The 24,488-nt window shown below is 33.8% G+C and overlaps 1 protein-coding gene across 5 annotated transcripts in view; it reads right to left on the reverse strand.

The window, feature by feature from the left end:
• LOC129938749 (tyrosine-protein phosphatase 99A) overlaps positions 1-24,488 on the reverse strand; it is a 771,051-nt gene that overhangs the window by 182,915 nt on the left and 563,648 nt on the right. The window contains exon 2 of one of the 5 annotated variants that reach the window (XM_056046482.1): positions 4,534-5,530. The exons of 3 other annotated variants lie outside the window; for them this stretch is intronic. In XM_056046482.1, the coding sequence (XP_055902457.1) occupies positions 4,534-5,017 (484 nt within the window). In that variant the 5' untranslated portion in view covers positions 5,018-5,530. Of the gene's footprint in view, positions 1-4,533; positions 5,748-24,488 lie in introns of those variants that run through there. One more of the 5 variants, XM_056046481.1, reaches the window with a different exon arrangement.

The raw sequence follows: 24,488 nt of genomic DNA on the forward strand, positions 1-24,488 counted from the left end.
AGAGATGGAAGGGACCTACAGTTTATGAGCCGAATCCGAACGGCTAATTTAAGAAAGCACTTTTCATGACAAGAATTACTCTGGGAGGTTTTGTCAATTTCTCACAAGAGGCAGTACCCGTGAAAAAAGTTAGGTGGCATAGGAAAGGATAGAACTCAAGACCCCTTAAATGACAGTCCAACGCACTAACCATCACGCAAGGGGTTGTACACGTGAAAAAAAAACTGTATATGGAACAGGGCAGGGATTGAATCCAAGACCTGTGGCATAATAGTCCTACTCACTAACCATCACACCTCGGGTGCTGCTACTACTTCATCAATGAGCAGCCGAAAAGTCTCAAGTTAAGTAGGTGCTCAGCCTAAAAGAATGCTTATTAGCAGTCATGAAGATTGTCAGTCGTTCGTTGAGCACCGCCATCTTTAATATTTGGCAATAATTTAGGTATGTTTTGAAAATTGAATTTTAAATCGTAATTTAAGACTATTTATGGCTAACTGGTGATATTCTGATATTTTTTAGTCCTGTCAGTTAAGTATGAAAGTTCTACATTAGGGGCTTCACCTGCTGTTCATCGATCTTGAGAAAGCTTTTGGCAGAGTCAACAAAGAGTTTATCAGGCTTTGCGGTGAAAAGGTGTCCCGGATAAGCTCATCTCCACTATTAGGAGATCTCTACACATGGAGGTAGGTTGGTAGAAGAGTGGAGTCATTTCTTATTGGTGATTAGTGATGTGCTGCGGGCGGCCTTGACAGGAAACTGAGGAATAAGATGGACTTTGACAACATAGCAGAAACATCTGGACTACGCAGACGATGTATGCTTGTTTACCCAAAGAATAATGGATATCCATCAAATAAGGCAATAAGGTTGGAGAGAGCAGCAGAAATTGTTGGGCTAGAAATCAACACGGGCAAAACTAAGACGATCAGCTTCGGAACATCCAACTCATCTTCTTTGGAAAACATTGCTCAACCATTAGTAAAAAAAAAGTAGAGAGTTTTCAGTATCTTGGAAGTATTGTTTCTACTGAAGGTGGAACCGAACAATAAATGAGTTCGGGATGATGTCCAATTTTTGAAGCAACAACTTTCTCAGCTTAAAGAATGTTCCGTTGAAACGTCGAATCTGTATTGTTTTACTGTCACCAAAATAAGGAAAATAACAGCAGGGATTACCAAAAAACTGAAAACTTTTATTAATAGGTTTCTAAGAAACGTCTGACGGGTCTTCTAGCCCAATCGTGTATCTAATGATATAGATATATATATCCCAAGACGAAAATTGAAATGGATTGGACACAAGCCTCGAAAAGGTAATGATTCCATTTCAGGACGACTAATACCGTGAAAACCACGGTTCCGGTAATGAAATGAAATTAAATGTTTTGTGCTAATTTCAAAAAATCTCGAAATAGTCTTCGCCGTTTTGGAGATATGCCTTCTTTTTTTGGAGATAGTTCTTCTTTTTTTTATCCGGATCATCTGAGCACCAGCATAAAGTATTGAATTTAAAAATTACATTATTCAAAAAAAAAAAAAAATTAAATACAACCAGAATTGACTTATGTTACTAGGGTTGGGAGAACAAACTAATAGCCTCTTTAGCTGTATAAGTTTTGCCAGAAATTTTTTTACTGGTAAAAGTTTCACCCTTAAGATAATTTTTGTTTGGGTAAATCTTTGAGTTATGAGATTTATATTTCTTCAAGAAGGAAAAGTTGTAATAGTTTTCTTTGGGGGCTGTTCAAAGATGAAATTCTTTTAGGCAAAACAATAACTATTAAAATTATGGTCGAGCAATCCTGGGGTGGGGCTGGGATGTTCTACAAGACAGCACAATATGCCATAAAAGCTTTGTAAATTATAGCCCGATATGAAGACGTTCTGCGCGTGAGCCTAAAGCTCATTTGCCTTTTTACAACAGGACTTGATTTTTTTTTCTCATGTCCCTTTAAGTAATTTGAAGGGGGAAAAGTTTGTACAAGACAGCACAATATGCCATACAGCCCGTAAACTATCACTTGTTTTTAGCTACATAAATGTTCGGTGAACGAATCACCTCAAGACATGGACTTTTAAATTGGCCATCTTGTTAATTTTATCTGACATCCTTAAAGTTACGTCAAATCTCTCGTCTATACTGATAACCCAACAACCGAGATCATAAAGAAGACAAAATTTGAACAACCTCCTATATTTTAAATATTTTAATTGAAATGAACGAATTTGTGGGTAAATTGTTGCAGGAAATGTAAAAGCTTGCTTTAATGAAAACGATAATGTTTAACTCCATTAGACCCTAATCACTCTTCACATATCAATTAATAAAAAATACTAAAATTTTAAATTTACTAATTTATAATTGTTTGATTAATGTTGTGACTAACAAAAAATAATTCAATTTTTAATAATAGAATTTTTGCGAGCAAGATTCAGGATATCTACAAATTTTATTTATTTATCAATTGATTGTTAAGAGTACATTAATTTGATTAGGGATTTCTTATACGTAACTCGTGTATTTATGGATATCATCTCCCTATTCTATCTTCTGCAAATGTTGTAATGTAGATCACAATTTTTTTGTTTATATTGTGCGCGCACTAAAGGGGTTATGAATACTCTTATAATGATTAACCACAGTTCGAGCAATTAGGAAAAGAGGATAGAATTAGAAAGGAGAAACCGATGCACATTGGTTTTAAATGTCTGCACATTGTAATAAGGGCGAAATATTGAGCCTGTTAAAGCATTCCACATTCGTGTAGTGCGGATAAAGAAAGAATCCCTGTACTTAACAGTACGTCCGAAATTTGGCTCAAGGGTATTATGGTTGAATTGTTTGAGGGGAGGAATGTAACTAGCTATTTCGCTAGAGCATTGATTATAAAAATATCGATAAAACAATGACAGGCATGATACCTTGCGGCGGTGTACATGAGAACAGAGAACAAACTCCTATCATTTTTAGAGCTCTTTTTTCAATTCTACCCAGAAGACTCAAGTACGTTATTGGGGCACCAGCCCAAATATGAGAATTATACTTGAGTTTTGAACGAATAAAAGCTTTGTAAATTATAGCCAGATCAGAAGGGGTAAAAAACTCTTGCATCGTCGGAGAAAACCTGAACACTTAGGAGCATTTTTATCGATGTTAAATACATTATTACTCCACAACAAGTGGTTTAAAATGCACATACCTGGGACTGAAAGCTAATCAGTCTCCTCAATGCAAGTACCACTCATGGAAAGTGGAATTGTGGGAGAGTTACGCATACGTTGCCGTTGATAGTCCAGATCCGAAGAACAAGGATGATAATCTAAAAATGAACATGAAAAGCTGAGGGTACTGTCATCTGCGAAACAATGTAGTGGGTTAGAAGTTTTAGACAAAAGATTATTTACAAAAATAAGGAAGAGCGTCGGAGACAAAATGGAACCCTGGGGCACACCAGCATCTATTTTGTGAATAACATATTTGAACCCGTACAATACTACTTGAATTGAACGGTACTGTAATCAGCGAAACAATTAAGTGGGTTAGAATTTCAGACAAAAGATCATTTATAAAAATAAGGAAGAGCGTCGGAGACAAAACGGAGCCCTGGGGCACACCAGCGTCTATTTTGTGAATATCAGATTTGAACCCGTCCAATACAACTTGAATTGTACGGCCCGAAAGGTCATATCTAACCTAACAAAGAAGAGATTAATCGATACCAAAAGCACGCATTTCGATAAGAGAGCTTGATGCCAATCAAATGACTTTGAAATATCAAGTGCAATAATCTTACTTTCTCCAAAACGATGTAAAGATTTGTTCCACTGTTCGGTGAGATGAACCATGAGATAACCAGTAGACCTATTGCAACGAAAGCCATACTGCCGGTCATTAAGAAGCTTCCGTTCTTCAAGATATTTCTTAAGCTAAAAATTTATCAGCGTTTCCACGACCTTTTTTTTACCTTGGAAAGGTAAACACTTAAAACACTATATTTTCGACGATATCCAAATTATTATTTTGTAAGCTTAAGACTTTTAATATTGATAAAATTTGAAAATTCGTATATTATTTTAAAATAAAAAAAAATTAAGACAAATCTATAAAGTGAACAGTTTCTTTGGCACCTGAGTGTCACCGAACAAATACAAATCTCAACTCTTACAGTTGGGCTACATTAAGCTCTATTTAGCTTAAGTGTATTTCATTTCTATGTTACGTACCTACATCGGTGTATACTATATTATATAAATATTTATAATAATAATGCAACGGATTTGTTAGTTCCATCCAATGTACTCGTATTTGCATTAATTTAGGTCAAATACAAAGTGCTTCGCTATAAAGCTGCAATGAAACTACACTACAAAACCATACTCGTATACTCAAAGCTTGTGGTGATGGCTTTTCTAAAGCCTCCTCCACCCACAGAGGATATTAATTAATAACGAACAAAAAAATAACAATAATAATATGCATATCTATAGTATACATAATAAATTATATTAAAACAATTCTATGCATAATTACCATAATCATCTTTGTCGACAAGTGCCGGTCTACCTTCGCTCGACGACGACGACGCTGATGCTGACGATGATGTCGTCAACATCATTGTTGCGTTTGGTATTGCTGCTGGAACTAAATCTGACGATGGAACCACTGGAACATCAGGAACTAACTCTGGTGAAGATGCTTGAGGCGATGCTGGCAACGTAAGAGGGATTAGTGCAGGCTCTATGGGTGCGTCATTGGGTAATTGAGTTGTGGCCGACTCATCTACAGTCACTGCACCAACAACGTCCAAGTCCGAGTTCGAGTCGGATGGTGCAGATGCAATATTCCAATCATCATCTCCAACACCATCGCCATTGCCAGCTAACGTCGATGGTGATGACGACAATGAAGATGATGATGCCGGACTTGCGATGGCATGGGTTCTAGTTATCGGAATCCAACAGTAAATCGAAATTAATAAAATCAATTGAATTATGATCTTTCCAGCGGCGAACATTTTATCAGAGTTCAGTGCTGATTTCTTTTATTTGTTTTTCTTGTTTCCCAACTGGAGGACTGGAGTCAAGAAAATAGCTATCAGATACTTTTTTTCCGCTGGCTTTTCTAATATTCTTTTTTTTTTTTATTTACGAATTAATTCACTCACAGTCGCTTTTAATTTATAAATGGATGCTTGGATGAGGTACACTCTTTCCGGCGGCGGTGACGGCGGTGGCGCTTAGTACGCGGACGATTTAGTCTACTCGAGAATCATTTTGGAATATTTGAAATGCTTTTATTTAAGATAAGATACTTTTGTATCTTTCGGATACTTTTGGCTAATTTTTTTGATTATTTTTATTCTATGATGGGAACACTGAGAATTTAAAGTAGGAGATTTGTTTTTTAAACTTGTGCGTCTGGTTTCCGTCTGTAGACACTAGACACAGATATGAGATACTTTTTTTTTTGTTAGATATTGTTACACTGGGTGTTTCAGCATGATTTCATGATTTCAAGTGAATGGACACTAAAAAAAAACAAATACACAATGAAATTCAAAGAAATTTAAAACAAAAAAACCGAAAAAAAAACGTATAGAAATTTGTTTGTTTATAAGCTCCAGCTGAAGCCCATGGTGTTGACGCTAGCTGGCGTTTTGTCTGTTCGGTTCGGAGGCATTGATGAACACTGATAACTTTAATTGAGTTCACTGCTGGGAATGTTTATAGAAGCGCGTTTCCAGCAGTGGAAACACACTTATGATTCAGTGAGGCTTCAAGTAAGCAAGCGTTCGTGATGTTGTTGAAGTCGTCGTCGTTTATTTTGCTTTTGTTTTTGTTTCTGTGTTTTTATTTTTTTTGTTGTTGTTGTTGGTTTCAATAATTTAAAAATGAAAAATGTGTTCATTTGGGGATGCGATGTTTTTCTTTTCATCTGATGACGTTTTTCAACTTCGCATCCGCACATATGTAAGGAACGGATAAAAACAACAACAAAAGCAAAAACAAACGACGTGATTGTTTTAGTTTTTTTCAATTAGGAGTTTTCGAGTTTTTAAAGAAAATTATTTTAACCGAAGAGTAAAATATTTTACTTTAAGTTCAACTGTGATGAGATAAGAGAGCGAAATATTGGAGCCTAGAGATTCTTGAACATTACTTGGCTAGTTTTTAGTTGAATAAAATGATAATGAGTTATAGCACAAGTTTTATTATAAATCCTGTTTGATTTATTATCTGACATAGAGGAGCAACAAATTGAGATCAAATTCTATTTTTCAAAACACAATCAAATTTGCGGTGAAGTGAAAAAAGATGAATGCTTAAGCTTTTTTAAGCGATTTAGTAAGATTTAACTTAAACAAACTAAGAACTTAAACTAAGACTGTGGAGGGGAAGGGCGATTCAAAAGACGAAGTTTTAAGGAAGTCTCTAAGTGCATATTTACACTTGGAAGCGTACGAGATTATATATAAAGGATGGTTAAATTTTAAAGGCCGGTGTTGAATGTGAAGCACTCCTAAACGTCAAATTTTTGTTTGCATTTCTTTTGACATTTCTGAATTTTAGACTAACTCAATTAAAGTGACACATTCGTGTAGTACGGCTAAGGAACGAATCTCTGTGCTTAACAGTACGTCCGATTGGGCTCGAGGGTATATTGATGAGCATTCCTAGAAGCGGGAGTATTACTGTTGAACTGTTTAAGGTAAGTAATGCAACTGGCTGTTTCTCTAGAGCATTAACCTTTAAAATAACGGTAAAAGAGGGTGAGACAGGAAACTTTACGACAGTTTTCGTGCGACGTAAATGATCATATGATGGTATTATCACCAATCAATCTAAATGCTTTACGTTCAATACTGTCCAAGAGGCTTAAGTAAGTTGCAGGAGCACCAGTCCAGATATGGTAGTTATACTCAAGCTTTGGACATATATAAGTCTTGTAGATAACCGCCTGATCAGAGGGGGGAAAAACTTCTTGCAACGCCTCAGAAAACCCAAACATCTTGCCCAATTTTTGGCTACATCGCGTATGTGATCGTTCAACAAAAGGTGGTTGGTGATACACATATCGAGAATATCGAGATGTTTAGTCTCTTCGATGCAAGTGCCATCTTTGAATAATGGCAAGGGGGGTAAATCTCGCTTTGACGATACAAGACAGCGTTCTGTTTTTGAAGCATTAAATTCCAAGCTGTTTTTTATTCTCTATTGTACAATGCTGTTTAGGTCGGAATTTAATCAGCTTATCATATTTTGTCGTTGCAGTTCCACATCCGAAGAAGAGGAATGTGAATCTCTCAACGAAGAGTACTAACGTCAGCGAAACAATGTATTGAATTAGAAGTTCCAGACTGAAGATCGTTAATAAAATTGAGAAAGAGTGTTGGAGATAGAACAGAGCCCTGGGGCACACCAGCATTTCTTTTGTTTTCGGTTTTGAATCCATCCAATACAACTTGTATTGAATGACTCAAAAAGGAATTACTAATCCAATGAAGGAGGGATTCATGAAAACCGAAAGCAAGCATTTTCGATAAGAGAGCCTGATGCCAAATCCTATCAATGCTTTTGAAATATCAAGCACAATAATCTTACTTTCTCCAAACCAATGTAAAGATTTGTTCCACTGTTCGGTGGAAACCATGATATCACCAGTGGACCTATTGCTACGAAAGATGAATTGATCTTCGAGATATTTCTTGAGCTGATGGTGACTTATAGCTCTCAACAATTCATGTGTGCGAGTAATGTTGTCCGGAATGGAGAGGACCCTCAATTTAAAACCGAATCTGAACCGATTACTTGAGAAAACACTTTTTATGACAAGAAAGGAATGGATGAATCAAGATAATGTCTTCAAGTTTTCTACTTTCGTCCAACGACAAGTTGAGAAGCTTTAGGCAGTAAGGAGGGAGGAAGAATAAGAGGACTGTACCAAAGTAAATCAGAAAGATAAAATCGAATGAAACGACATTACAAGCTCTCGATACCTCGGAAAGGGGACCAAATTTACATAAGACGCGTATTCGAGGGCGAACATGGGTTTTATATAGTGACCGTTTTATATAGGGGTCAGAAAATTCTTTGGACCAACGTTTAACGAAACCAAATGGTAAGGTGGCTTTGAGAATGATATTGTCTTTATGGGAGAGAAAATTAAGCTCTTGGTCTCTAATATTTTTACACCAGGTATGATTTGATTGTGCAAAATCTAGAGACGAGGAGGAGTCTTTAAAGCTTTGCACTTGGCAATATTAAGTTCCAAGCTAAATAAGAGAAGAGCCATGGGTTGATGAAATGATCTTGAAAACATTTGTATGATCAGCATAAAGTAAGATAAAAGAATGCTTTACTAAACTTTTAAGATCCTTGATTGTAAAAATAAACAAAACAGGGCCTAGGTGGTTGCCTTGGGGAATACCAGAGGTAAAGCAAAGAAAAGGTATGAGGTTGTAGACCTGAAACGAACGGTGCGATATCGTCTTTCAAAAAAGAAGGTTTAGAGCCAACAATGGACAGTTTGAAGAGAACAAGTCTATGGTTGGGGTTACTTCCTTATAAGAAACTCTCGCAACTGAGTGGTTATTACTAGTAAAGCGTTGGTTTATGGCTTGTTCGAAAGAACGTTATCTAAGGTTTTCGTTATGACTCATCTCTCTTTTGTAGGCTATCTTCAGTGGCCACCACGATCGCCAGATTTAGCCCCATGTAATTTTTTTCTGTGGGGATACCTTAAATCGTTGGTTTACACTGATCGTCCAAAGATCATTTAAAACAATATTCGTGCTGCTATCGCCGACAAAAGCACAGATCGCCACCTTCAAGATGTCGTTTTTAAAACCAAATAAAATACTATACGATGTAATTTTATACACAGAAAAAATAATTAAATCAGCCAATACTTTTTGTGTTATATTTTTTTTTTTAAAGAAGGAAGTAACCACGCCCCATCCTGTACAATCGACTACGACTACTACCTTTTTCTAAGGCAGAGAAAGTAAGAGATACAAATTCAGCGAGGTTAGTGGTTGAAACCCTACGTTTAAATTATGCTGCCTAGGGGACATAAGTGATTTGCTAAAGCCATTTTAGGCAAGTTAAAACGTTAATTTTGAAAGATTATAGCATTTAGGCCGTTTTTAGCATTTTACTTCAGTTAAAATCCTAAAATAGCTTTGATTATTTTGCTAAACCCATAACTTCTGAATTTCTGACATTTCAAAGAAATTCGATTTTGTTCTTTGTACAAACTGTCACTGTTTAGTCGTGTTCAGATGCATCATTTTTTATTAAACAGGAATGTTACTTCTGTTAAATGACAAGCCCATTTTGAGTCTGTTCGAAATGTTCAACTTTTTTATAAAAATAATAGATGGCAAACACTTAATAAATTACTTAATATTAGTTTATGCTTTACTTTGAATGTGCTTAATCTGATTTATCAACTTTAAGTCAATAAAGTTATTTGCTGAAAAATAGCTGAAAAGTAGAATTATATCATTTTTCTCTTACAAAATAAGCTTTTTCTAAAAAAAAGTAACAAGTTTTTACTCAGAAAATGAAGCATTTTCTCACAAATTGAAGCATTTGCTTACAAAATTTCTTTAGTTTCGATTTTTTTTTAATTTAAAAGCTTTAATAGGACCACTTCACGTATGACCTAGTCAAGGGATGTATACTTTTTTTGCAAGAACCACTATCGTGGTTTCAGTGCATCGCTGAATAGAAAAAGTTCGAGAGAAACTTTTATAATAGTTTGATATTAGCATATGTAGGAGGACAGTCCTAAAAAAGTAAAAAACCTGCGCTACATCTAGAACTGGATGAAAGGATGCGTGTTTTTGTCAAACTATTTAAAGTTTGATTTGTTTATTTTTGTTCTAAACGAGGATAACTCAATTTCTTTTTAAAAAAGTTAAAAATAAAAATGTTGCAAACACAACTGGGATACAATTTAAAAACTTAAATTAAAGAATAAATTGAGATAATTGCTTTGCAAATAGTTGTTTGTTTTTATTTAAATTGTCTATTAAAGATTTGAGGTTGTTTAAAGAATTAAGAGATAACTTTTAATAAAAAGCAGCAAATGGAGGCATTTAGCTTTAAACAATGTGAACTTTGCGGAGCATCATTAAAATGGCTCTGAAGTATGGAGTTTCCGACATGTAATACTGTTAAACTAGATGTCAAAGTAGCTGTCAAACTGATGTCAAACTCGTGAAAAGTATTTGACCATTTTTTTCTAAAATTTAATCCAAACTGATAAATCAGCAACGATTTATCATTTTGAAGTCAACATTTGATACTCAATGGTGCAAAACTAAACTGACATATGTCATAATTTTTGAGTTATTAAAGCAATATTGTGTGACTTGTTGTGTTTATTTAAAAAGCTAATTGTTGACATTTAATAAATTTTATGATACTTACTACAGATAAAAATTACACAAATTGAAAAAGAAAAACACCTATTTCGAATTGATAGATGGCGCTATTTAAGTATTTAATACTTTAGCTAATTTAACAAGATCATATTATTTAATGAATGTGTTTAGAAATTCTTTGTGTTTATAATACGACTTGATTAAGTACCATGAAAAAAGAAAGCTATCAACCAATACTACTAGGTGGCTCTCTCATTAAATGATATAAAAGCGAATATAATTATAATGAAAATGAAAGCATTCAAAGTATCCCACAATTTGTGTTTGTTTTGCAAACAAAATTTCACAAAATATTTAATACTAATTGAGGTGGAACAAACTTTGATTTTCATATAACAAGTCTAATACAGTTTTCATTTGTTGGAACAAATAGAATAAATAAGGGAAACCTTTGCAGAATATGTAAACACACCCCAAACCACCTGTCAACAAAAAATTGACATATGATAGTTAATATGTCAACTTACTCAACGAATGATCGTTCTGAAATTGAAATTTGACGAGAATAATGAATACTTAAGTGAAGGGATGACATTTTAACTCTCTATGGCAAGTTTTTAATAATTTTAACTAAAGTCAAACAATTTTTCTTTTTGACAATAAAAATATAGTCAAGGTCTAGAAGAAAGCTCTTGTAAATGAGACTATTTCTTAGTTTCTTGTGCATTCCTGTGCAGTATGTCCTGATATTGGATTCTTTTGTTCCTAATACCCTACTTAGGGATATTTTTTATAATACATAGTATTGGCTTACTCCCATAAATCTCTAACTTTCCAAGTCTAAGACGGATATTTTCAAGATTTATTTTAGAATGTCCTTCTTGTTTTTGAATCGCTGCCAATGCAATTCCCTTTCAAATGTCCTTGTATTCTACATTCACAATCTTCTCCTCTTTTTTCAAATAGTCCTAACATAAGAAATATATATAATTTTGTTCTTACACATATTTGAACTTGAATGTGTCACATATAGCTTTGAGAATTTTGTTTTGTGTTAAATGACCGAAAATTGCATTATCCTTAAATACATTCGAATGTCACTCCTATTTCATGTTATTCTTATGTCATAACGAGAGCGTACAAAACATACATAAATGTCAAACCAATGTTTTCTCTTTCCTATTTTATATGTTAACATTTTGAAAACAGAAAAGTCTTACAACAAAAATAAAAAAGGATACATGTGGTGTACGAAAAGATTCTCCACAGCTGTGACAATGGAACACTCAGAACTCAAACCCAACCTACAAGAAACAACCAAAGAAATTAGGAAATATTCTCAACAAGCTAAAATGCGAAGCATCCGATACGTACATATTTAAGATTGTGTCCTTCAAGTGAAGTGGATTATCTGAGAATCCCATTTTTAGATACTTGGGATTTTTGGATATTCTTAGGAGTGTTTTGGGTTTTTGTTGTTTTAAAACAAATTGTCGAATATGTTATACATTTTGTTGCACTTTTATAGCTTTGTCATTTGGCAAGCATTTTATTCGTTTGAATAAGTTTTTATATGGATAATGTACAAACATGGCGATTATGTTGTTGAGAATTTGAATTGGAAAAATATTGAGAAGTTATTTCTTGCATTCTTAAGTGTGTGGTGGTTGTTCTTTAAAAATTTAAAAATAACACAAGCAGGCAAAAGGACAACTTAAAATTAAGGACTTTCCAATAAAAAATTCGAATTTTTAATAGTTCCCGATTTGGACAGCTGTCACTTTTTTGACAGTTAAATTATTTTAACTACGCCATTGCTTAAAACGGAATGTGCAGGTTTAGACAACATTAGGGACTTGACTTGCAGCCAACTTCATTCTTTGAACGTAAGTTTTGACCTAGGTAACTAGTTAGTTTTTTAAATGTCATAAACTTCAAACTCGGAACTTTACCTCACCAACCTATCCCTTCAGTTGATCGTGCAAAAACTACCAAAAACATTATTGTCTACAAAATACTTCCAAGCAAGCTAAAATTCCATTCCGACTTGTATTTTGTATTTTAAAAATATAACTTATTGCTTTTCCAAATTGATAAGGAGAAAATAAAAAAAGATTTTGAAGTTCAGCTTTCATTTGAATGAACAAGTATGATCAACTGTCAATTTGACATTAATGGTCTTGACTTGATAGTTAGGGAGATTTTTCTTGACTAACTTTCCAGTCAACATTCCAATAAAGTTGCCTTAATTGGAAAGCAATTTTTTGGCATCTGGCCAATCAGAAAATAGAAACTTGCCTTACTTTTAAATCCCTTATGTCGTCTGAACCTGCCCAATGATACACGCTTCAACAACCTATGAAATTGTTAAAACTGCAACAATAAGGTTGACAGATTTAAATAGTTTGCAAAACTAGAGCACTTTTGGGTTGAGTGAAGCATGTTCTTGGTCATTGAAGTTTATTTTTGAATCGGAGGTTTTAGTTTGCAAAACTAAAGCACTTTTGAGTTGCGTTAAGAATGTTCTTGGTCATTGAAGCCTATTTTTGACTTTTTATTCCCGAAATAGGAGATATTGAAGCACATGTGTAGTTTTACCAAGACGTCTCTTAATTTCACACAGGAACGAAATAATCGCAATTTTGCAAAACGAGTTTCCGAAATCATTTTATTTGAAGAAGTAATCACAATTGGTCACAGAGATCTTGTGCTTTAACAACTTAAAACTTTTTTCTTGGAGTCACCTACAAGATAAGATCTATTCTATTGGTTCGCAATCATTTTAAGACCTTTGCTAAATAAAGCAAGAAGTTTGAAAAAGCAAATTTTTGCATTTTTTATTGGGAAAATTAAATTGATTTATTTTTGACGTAAAGTCAAATTTTTAGATCTAATTCTCTCGAGAATTTAACCCCTCCTTACATTCAATGCTCATCTTTCAGGCTGACAGATGTGGTTTGTAATTAATTGGATTGTTAAAGTTAAGAATACTTAAGAAATAAATTAAAGTTGGTGCCTGCATCAGGATCATTTTGTGTTTCTAAAGTACATCAAGGAAAAATCAATTTTAATGAAAATTTGACAGCTGAAAAAGAGAAGGAATGTCATTAAAATAACACAAAGCAAATATTGACTTTGTAACAAATCTTTTTTAATTGTGTATGCACCCAAATTAATCAACAGAAAATCTTATTAGTGAACATGAGTTTGCGTTTGACATTTGCAATTGTAGTTACTGTTTGTTTTAACAATCACTTTTCGTCCAGTTTTTGACATTTTTAACGTTAACTTCAACAAAAAGAACCTACCAAATTCTTTATAAAACTTGATACTTCACGCTGTCCCAGAAATGTTTAACTATTCGATAAGATTCGTGCCTATTGCTTTCAGATATCAATCAACTCTTTAGTGCAAAATAGATTTCATTAAGTAGGAATGGAAAAAAATGTAAGACGCTTCTCTTCTTTTGTTTGATCTGACAGCTAATTTATTCAATGCATGATATGAATTCCCTTCTGGATATTTCCTATTATTATATCTATTTCCATTTTAAGAAGAAAGAAAATGACAGATAATGACTGTAAGATAAACCTCTGCCAAACTCACGAACTAAAGTTTAACCTACATCGATCAATTTAAGCCAATTTCTAAAATAACCACTTCATCAACAATTCGAATGAAGATTGTTTTTCAGCCAATGGAACATAATAAATAATCAGATTATATTAAATAATTAATGAAAGTTAAGTGACCTATACACTAGGTATAGCGTTAAGGTACTGCTACACCTCTTTTTAATTATGTTATATTATATTTCATTTCCTTCTCCCATAAAATAACAATCAACAAGTAATTACTTCAACTAACCAACTATCAAACAAGTAAAAGTTGACACTTAAGTAGGTACATAATAGTATTAACAGTTTTATATTATTTTTTGAAGTCATTTAGTTTAAGCCAAAGTCAATTACTAACAACAACTACAATAATAATAAGAAACAAGAACAACATTATCACTAACAACCGAGCAAATAGCAAACCAACTGTGAAAGTAGTACTAAAATAAACGACTTTTTTTAAACTCTCCAACCAACCATTAAAACGATGTTATGAATTTATTTGTAGATTTCAACACTTTGGTGAAATGGATTAGACATAATTAACTGAGACTATTTCTTTGTATGTCTTTTAAAAAGGTTTTTTGATATGGATGGATACCAACATTACATTATTTAAAATATCAATTAGTAGTGTCAATACTACCGGAGACGTCACTGTCAGAAACATCATTATTAGATATCACTGGCAGAAATGTCATTTTTAGAAACGTCATTAGTAGCTATTGGCAAACCAGTTTTAGTTTTTTTTTAATGTGAAATACTAACTAAAATTATATTATTTAATATGCTAAGTTGTAGTGACAATACTGCCAGACACGTCACTAGCCAGGTTTAGACGACATAAGGGACTTAAAGAAAGGCAAAGGTTCTAGAAAACTGATTGTCCAACAGCAAAACAATTGCTTTCCAATTAAGGCAACTTTATTGGAGAGTTGACTGGAAAGTTAGTCAAGATTCAAGAAAAATCTCACAAACTATTAAGCCAATCCCAATTATGTCAATATGACAGCTAATCATAGTTTTTCATTCAACTGAAAGCTGAACTTTATTAATCTGTCTTTTTTTTTATTTTCTGCACCAATCTATTTCATGTTTTGCGTAAAATGGTTTCTTGTCAAATTGGAAAACTAAATAAGAAATAAAATAGATATGGAAATGTAGCTTGCCTTATGTTTTTGGTAGTTTTTGAACGATCAAGTGAAGCTAGAGGTTAGTGAAGTTACGAGTGTGAAGTTTATGACACTTGAGAAACCTACTATGTCAGAAACGTCATTGCCAGAAATATCATTAGTAGCTTTTCTCAAAACAGTTTTAGGTTTTTTGATCTGGAATACAAACTGAACTTATATTATGCAAAATGTCAAGTTATAGTGACAATACTGGACAGGTTCAGACGACATAAGGGACTTGAAAGTAAAGCAGATTGACCAGCTGTCAAATAGTGCATTTACTGGAAAGTTGACTAATCTCTCTTACTACCAACTCCACTACCCGTACACGTATTTCCCGTGGCATAATGGTTAGTTCATTAGACTGTCATGCGAGAGGTCTTGGGTTCGATCCCTGCCTCTTGCGAGGAATTGACAAATTCTCCAAGAGTAATTCTTGTCATGAAAAAGTGATTTCTCAAATTAGCTGTTCGGATTCGGCATATAAAATGTAGGTCCCCTCCATCCCTGCAATAACTCACACACAGGAATGGTAGAGCCGTAAGTCACTAGGCTCTGGTTCTTTACGGACTGTTGCGCCACCTAATTCATTTATTTATCAACTCCACATCCACTTATGTCAAAATGACAGCTAACCACATTTGTTACTTATGCCAAATTGAAAGCTAATGATAAGTGTTCATTGTGATTTATTTATTTTCTGCACGATTCTATTTGATGTTGTAAGTAAAAGGGAGGACAATTATGTTTTTGGTAGTTTCTAAACGATCAACTGAAGTTTGAGTTTAGAGAAGTAAAGTTCCAAGTTTGAAGTTTATGACACTTGAAAAACTAACTAGTTACCTGGGTCAAAATTTACTTTCGAAGAATGCAGTTGATTGCAAATAAAGACCCTTATTTGTTGTCTGAACCTACCCACTGACGGAAACTTCATTGCCAGAAATGACATGCCAGAAATGTCGAAAACGTCATTGGTAGCTATTGTCAAAACATCTTAAGGTAGATCGTCTACTTTTCTGCTTATGAAAATTTAATGACAGAATGAAAATTAGATCTTAAAATTTTTTTAGAATAAGTCTAACTCAAGAAACCAAAGTGTAATCCAGTCAAAGAAAAGTGAAATAACGAAATAAAAATAAAAACAGAATCATAAAGAAATTATTGCAAAAAGAATGTTAAAAAAATATAAATCTTTTTAACTATGCTTTCACATTTTATTTATAAATATAATACCGTTAGTTTTATATTAACATATAGCTAACATACATATGTATATTTATGAAGAAAAAATGTAAACAAAATAAAATTGTGTCATTTTAGTTTTGAATTCCTTTTTGTATTTCAAATTCTATGAAAGACAAAACAAAAAGATACAAACAAAAACTATAATTTACGGATGAACAAACATTTGCGCCAAAAATAAGAAGAAAACACGAAATACAAAAGTTCTCTTTTTAGATACTTTTTTGAATCATTGGAATTTGGTGTTTGTCACAATTCACAATAAAAGAGAGGGAGAGGGGGTAGGGGCTGGTCATCGACATCGCCTCGACACCGCTATCGACATTATTTTAGGGGGGAGATTTGTCTTTTTTTATAAAACCTTCAAGCCAAACGACACAACAACAAATGTAAACTAAATTGACAAAGTCTAAAGTCTTTCTTTTTTTTGGTTTAGATGAGGGTGGAGGGGGTGAGGTAAACGAGAGAAAAATCGACGATGCTGCTGCATTGTATTCGTGTGAATGAACTTTGAAGACAACGACAAATTTTATACAGTGGATTGGTTTTTAGCAAAATTTGGAAGAAAAATAAATTTGTATTGATGATCAAATTCAACTCAACTTAAGTAGGTGGGTAAAGATGGCAGTCACAAGCTCGATAAAAGTCCTTGATGCGCGACTTAATTAGCTCAGTTTTGATACCATAAAGTCTTTAGAATTATGTTTTAAAGAAAATGTATAACGGATTTCTTCTTCTCTTCTTTGAAGACTTGTAGCAACTATATAATTCACAGTAGCTCTATGTAGCTCGGATTATATGGAGTCTCGATTTATTCGAGAAAATATGCCTCAAGACAAGCTGTAATGGTCATCTTCTGATGAGCCCAACCATTACATCGGGGCGAAACGCATATATGAACACCTATGCTGGTTTATTTTTATTTTCAGTTTCATGATTTTAAATCATATTTATTAAAAAATAAAAGGATTTATATAGACTATTCAGCACCTTTAGAGCAATTTCTTGGCGTTTAGAAAGAAAATCAGGTATTTGGATTTTCTTCTTAAAAAGGTCATCAAGACCGTTAAGGAATGCGTTTCCAAAAGTTGACATTCTAGAACTAGCCAGGGAACGACAATTACAGAAAAAGTAAATCGCAGTTTTCCTTTCATGTTGGTCTCCGCAACTACGGCAATGAGTATTGTGAGTGATACCCAACTATTGCAATATCCTTGAACTGGATCTGAATAAAAGTTCGATAGAACGATAGGTGGGCTATATCTTCCTGGTCCGTTAGACTGGTCCACTGTCAGAAAAATTGATAAAGTGTTCCCTTTCAATGGTCCATGAGAATTATTTACCCTTTCCTCAAATGAGCTATTAAGGGCCGAACCTTGCGGAGCCAACTTATCAGCCCGTTTTTTACATTGAAGCCACTATAGCTTGGAGCCGAAAGAAGAGTAACACGATGATTGGTGTTAAAGCTGGTTAATTCATTCCCGAATTGTTAGACCAGTAGGGAAGCTGTTGTGGGCAAATGGATAGCCGTGACAGTAGCCTGGCTGTTGGTGCAGATAGACTCTTTAACCTTTTAATTTAATTTAAGTATTAAAATGCTTCTCTGATTTCTAGCAATTCAACTTGAAATATACTGACAAAATCAATTAGCCCAAAAGATTTAGAGACATTAAGGGACTCGAAGAAAATTCCAAACCCATCTTTCATCTTTGTTATGTCAGTAAAGTCTTTCTTTACCACTCCATCCTTAAAATCCTTTCTGGCACGAAATAATGACGTTAAAATCCTTACTGAGGTTCAAGGCAGTAGTCGTTGTTTGTCGCAAAAATATCGAATGGAATCCATTTCGTAATATTTCCGTGTCCATAGGGTTTGGAAAACTAACAGATTGATTCTATAAGCATTAGCGTCTTAGGTCTTATGGTAGGTTAGGTTAGGTTAAAGTGGCTGCGGATTCAGAATCTACACACTTAGGCCAAAAGAAAAGGCCATTGTGATACAACATGAATCTAGAGAATTACTTCTTACTAGTCGAACCTTTTTGAGCTTTTTATAAAGCGAAGAAGATATTTGATATCCTTTTAAGCCAGTTCACTGGGATTATCAAAAGAGTAGTCTCCCAGATTGAGTTTACGTTTTAGTGAAAGAGCACGGCAAGTGCAGAAGAGGTGAGAGATCCTGCAGACGTCATTTGAGGCTACACCAAGTCGTATGGCGTGTCCCGTAAGGACACCTATTAGGGAGCTAATATGAAGTCTGCTTTGAGATAACAAGTCTTTAGAGCCCTTTAGGTCCAGTGAAGGCCATAAGAGTTTTGTGGCTGCGCATGTTGGTAAATTGTGCCACCTAGAGTTTGCTATTTCAAAAGCTTTTTCTTTTAGCAGAAGTTTACAATGTAGCTATCGGCATACCTATCTTCTATCTTTCAGGTGAAATAGGCATGACGGCGAGTTTGAGAAAGCACTTTTTCACGACAATAACTACTGTTGGAGAATTTGTAAATTCATCGCAAGAGGCAGTACCCGTGAAAAAAACTTAAGGTGGCACAGGCACAGGGGACAGAACACCACCTTGCGGAGTGCCTCTACCGACAGACCTTTTCGTACAAAAATCCGCCATCTTAGAGTTGATGATCCTGTTTGGTACCATTAGATTAATCAACTCACAGAGTGAGTATTCGACGTTTAGGGTCGTCATAGCAGAAATGATAGCGGATGTGTCAACGTTGTTGAAAGCGCCCTCAATATCCAGGAAGGCCACCATATGTATGTTCCTTTTGCTCAAGGGAGTATTCGATAGTTCTTACCAGAGTGTGCAAGGCTATTTCTACCGATTTCCCTTTGCAGTAAGCATGCTGAGACATCGATAGTCTCTTATCAATGCTATTACGTACATGGATATCAATCAATCGTTCCAGTTTCAGTTGCAGAAAGGCATTAAAGAATTGGGTAAGATGGAAGAGCTCCTGAAGTGCCTCAAAGCACCTTAGTGATTCAACCTATTTAACTCTTCGAACTTAACCTTTTTGAGTTCTTACAATATTCAACAAGGTTTTTTTTCTTGTTTTCCTTAACAATTATTTTGAAACTCAAAACTGAAACTAAAAGTAGTTGAACACTCAGTTTTGTGTATGACTTTTGTGACTTTAGAGCTGAATACGCCACTTTCCTGAGTAAACATACTTTGAAAACTTGAAGTAAAATGTCACTAAGATGCATTTTATGATTTTAAGGCAGATACCCTCTTGACATATTCGTATCGAAATTTTAGATTGATTTGCATCTGCCCAAACAAATGTAAGTCATCTAGTATTTCATAAGTACAAAGTGACAAGAGCTGATTTTGACGTTTCTGACAGTTTTATCACATAAGACTGTAAGTTTTACGAGGCCAGTTATAACTATCAATGGTTTTAATCATTATAAAACTTCCTGATTAGGCGTCAGTTATAGCTATCATTGAATTCGATCCGGAAAAATTTTGAATTGATATTTGACGGTGTTTCCCTTTGATTAGAAATGATAATTATGTACTGTTCGATCGAAAATCACGAATTTTTTTTGAGGAAAATATTATTTTATTTTTCTCTAAAAATGTATTTTTCTATATGCCGGACCGAAATTCATTTTCCTGACAGCTGATACTTTTATGTGCAAAAGTGAAACTAATCGTTCCACTGATTTCTATTCTAATTTCACACAATTCCCATGCAGATTTCTTCCATTAAAAATTTGTTGGTGAATTTTAATCAGGAAATTTTGTTCAATGATAGAAATTTTTAATGACAGCTATTAACGACCTGCCAAAAAAATTCCAATGTTTGTTTTCAATGATGAAAACCAATAATAGCTATAACTGGCGCCTTAGAATCATTCAATTCCTCATTTGAATCCAGCATTTTAGGTTACAGTTGATCATTGAAATGAAAACTGACAGGCGGGAACACAAAGAAAATGGTTTGTTCCGAAATGTCAAATCAACAATCAGCTGTTCATTGAAAGCAATTTTATAATTACAAAACTAAATAAAAAGAATCTACAACTAATCAGCTTCATTTTGGCACTAATCATTACAAATTTCATCGTTTTTAAATCTCGAAAGAGAATTTCCTAAGGTAGCTATTATATTCAGTGTAAGACAATAATTTGTATTTATCTTCATTCTTCAAAAGCTTATGATATGAACTTAGTTCGCACTTCACTCTTAACCTAGATTAATTCGAAATATCAAAAAATATACTTCTTCTATACTTGTGCTGAACGCTCTTTTTCAAATATTGTAATCATTGACATACCATACATGGACTGCTAGTAGCCAACTTCACGATAGTTCCACTTTTAACAGACAAAACACTAGCGCAAAGAGGGCTATGCGGAAAAAATTGTGTAACATTTAAATTTAACCATCACAGTCACAGCGCACAGCCTGCTTCTGCTTCATTTTGCACGAACTGTCAAAATTTGTCAATAACATACACAAAAAACATGGTATCGTTTGTTTTCAACAAATTATACTAGATGTCAATACTTTCTATGTCAGAAAAAGCATCTCAACTAAAAACAAACAGATATCGCTAAATATTTCATAACTTTTTTTGACACTATGATTTGACACATACATTACATACATACACATAAATTACATTTCATTATTTGACAGCTCAAGAATTATTTTGTAATTTAAATAATCAATGACAGCGCCATTTAAAATTAAATCTTTATTTTAAGGTGATAACACAAACAAAATCATCATTTTGGTAAGAAATAAAGATTAATTTGTTTGGAAACTGAATACGCAATTTGTCTTAAATAAAACAATCTTGAATGCTTGAATCCACAAATTCAACAACAAAAAAAAGCTTATTTCGAATTTAACGATAAGACGTCAAATTGAGTCGCTTGAAAAGCATCGAATGTTACCAACGCCCATAAATAAAAGATAGGTAAGTTTGATTAATAAAAACTTTAAAAAATGATCGGTCTTATGAAAATTAAAAGAAAGTGACCCAACATTTGAAACGCTTTAATTAAATATGAAAGCCATTTTTAACAATTTTCTAATCTTAAAAGATAATTTTAATATCTAATAACAATTTGACTTTTAACAATTTGCTAAATCCAAATGACAACTGTACAAATATTCTTATAAGAGCAAGAGCAGTGAATGGACTAGTCTAGTCAACATTTGGGAATTCCAATTGATAGGTTCGTTTAAGCATATTTGCTTTGTTTATTTTCATGTCACTTTTTAGACATGTTTAGATGAATGTTTTTTGTAATTAACAATTTTATAGTTAGCAAAACGAAAAAAAAAAGGTTTAAAATGTTGGAGTCCCTTGGTAAAGTGCTAAATATTTAGCAAATTGCTAACTGGTGAATTATTAAAGCCTTAACAGTAAGTATTTTCAAATTTTGCGGCATTATTTTTAAATTCACTTCAAAAAAGAGAACTTCATTTCTACCATAAAATCTGAATAGACTGGAATGAATATATCTTGAACTTATTTTAAAGGGCTTCCTGAAAAATACATAACAAACCACATACTTAAATAAAATGACATCAAATGTCACAACAACTGTCAAAGAAAAATATAAAATGGCGCCACTGTAGTCCGCACAGACGACACAAAAATACAATTTCTTCCGCTTATTTATTACTTAACTTTTAAAATATATAAGTTGACGCTGTATGTCTAAAGCCACGCATAACGGTGTTTACCTATGAATCGTCTTGGTTTTCTTTTTTCGGACGAGGTTAGTGTGTCGCCACTCGCCACTCGCCACCGATGATGTTGATGTCGATGTCGCTGTCGTCTCTAACGTTGACGCTCGTGTCGACCGCCCAACTTTTATTTTTATATTATAAAAAACTAAAACGAATACATAAGTAGGTATTTTGTGTAAATATATCTTTTTCTTTTTGTTTATATTTATGTTTTGCTTGTTTATCATAATATGGCTCGTGCTTTTTTGGTTGACATCTTGTCACGCAGTTAATTTTGTTTGGTTTTTTTGAGAAACCAAATCACGACACGTGATGCTTACTTTTCGGAGAATATAAATAACAATATCAGAATAATAAACATCCGGTGTTTTTCTTTTTAATTTGGATAAATTTATTTGACATCATGAACGAAGGAGCATCATCTAATAAAATATTATTATTAATTCCCTAAGCTTGTTAAATTATGACACTTGCATTAAATCAAACAAAGCAAATACACCAAAGGAACAACACAAACAAAAAAAAAGTGCATCTTTAAGATCAACAAAACGCTTTTGCTCCATCTTAAGTATGTTTACACGTTACAGCTTTACAGCTGTTCTTATCTAAATATTTAACCTAAGACAACAGAAAATGTATGTGTGAGGGGCTCAAGTGTTTCCACTTTTGTTTTTGCACGGACATATTGAAGGCCATTACATCATGATTGCTCGCTCGTTTGCTCATTCCATTCACCTTGAGTCTTTTGAATGCGATTCGGGGGAGGTTGATGGGCAATGATGGGTTTTATAAGAAGAACTTCTCTATTGGTTTTGTAAAGTTTGTTTGATTTGTCTAAATCAATAAGAAAAAAAAAGAAAAATTTATTGGAGAACTTCGATGTGGTCGTCATTCTACTTAATCGATTCTGGTTGGATGATTTTACATCAAAGCACGTGTCTGTTAAGAGTTTGAATAGTGAGATACTTAAGAATTGATAAGTGAGCTGACGAAAATGTCAATCACAACGCCAATGAGGGTATAATAACACACTTGTTAGGAACATTACGTTTCTATTTTGCCAATTAGGTAACGATATTTTGTTTCTTTTCAATAAACATTAACAGAGGAAGGTTAGTTCTTCCAAAATCGACGAATCGTGACATCAAGTTACAGGTAGTAAATGGTTTATAAAATAAAGGAAACTGATTAGTTTTTTTTCAACCAGAATCGAACAAACCTTTTACTTTTGTTCCACTGAATACGCTCATCAGAGGTTTTTCATGTAACTAAACAGATCCTGAGTTGTCAAACTCATAATTTTGTTTTTGTTCAGAGATCTGTGGTAAAGGGTTTGATGAATAAAAGAAGAAACTGTTTGTTTTGCCAAAGAATTAAATTCGTGGACAAAATAATAGTTTAATATTTTAATTATTAATGAAAAACAACTATTTTTTTCCTTGAAATAAAAGGATTCAGTTACTTCCAAGTCAAAAAAATCACGAACGCTTCTGCCTGAACTTAAAGTGCTCAAATACATTATTAAACGAAATTGTATTGTTTTGAAAATGTTATCAGCATAAGCGTGGTCAGCATGTTCTGAACTTAATTAAAAATAAAAGCATTTATTACTTCTGTAAATCGAACTTACATTTACCTTAATTACACAAGACGCATTCATTACAACCAGAGTGCGTTCAACACATCAATATTAAGATATCTGAATTCTTAGAAACAGATACTGTCAAAAGTGGTTCCCGTGGCACCATATAAAGACCGGAAACCAATCTGTCATTCTGCATTGCCTACAAGCTGAAACGTAAATTTTCACGCATCCTTAAGTCTAACATCAATTCCCCACAGCTAAAGTCAATTCACCACCCTCTAAAGGCAATTCACCACGAAAATAAAGTAGAGTTATGAGAAATTCTTTAGGGCAGGCACCTAGTGGCTACGGCGACATTAGCTATTGCATTTTTTGGGAAGAGTGCGATAACTCAGGCGACAAAACTTGATGATGGTTTTTTTTAATAAATAATAAATTGGGTGGCGCAACAGTCCGTTGTGAACCAGAGCCTAGTGACTTACAACTCGCAACCATTCCTGTGTGCGAGTACTGTTTTCAGGAATGGAAGGGACCTACAATTTTATGCCGAATCCGAACGGCTAATTTGAGAAAGCACTTTTTCATGACAAGAATTACTCTTGAAGGAATTGTCAATTCCTCGCAAGAGGCAGTACCCGCGAATTTTTTTTTTTTTTTTAATTAAGGTGGCACAGGGAGGGATTGAACCCAAGAACCCTTGCATGACAGTCCAACGCACTAACCATCATGCCACGGGTACTACCGTGGACTACCGT

The sequence above is a fragment of the Eupeodes corollae genome, chromosome 1, assembly GCF_945859685.1.
Source record: "Eupeodes corollae chromosome 1, idEupCoro1.1, whole genome shotgun sequence".
In the NCBI taxonomy this organism is placed as follows: domain Eukaryota; kingdom Metazoa; phylum Arthropoda; class Insecta; order Diptera; family Syrphidae; genus Eupeodes; species Eupeodes corollae.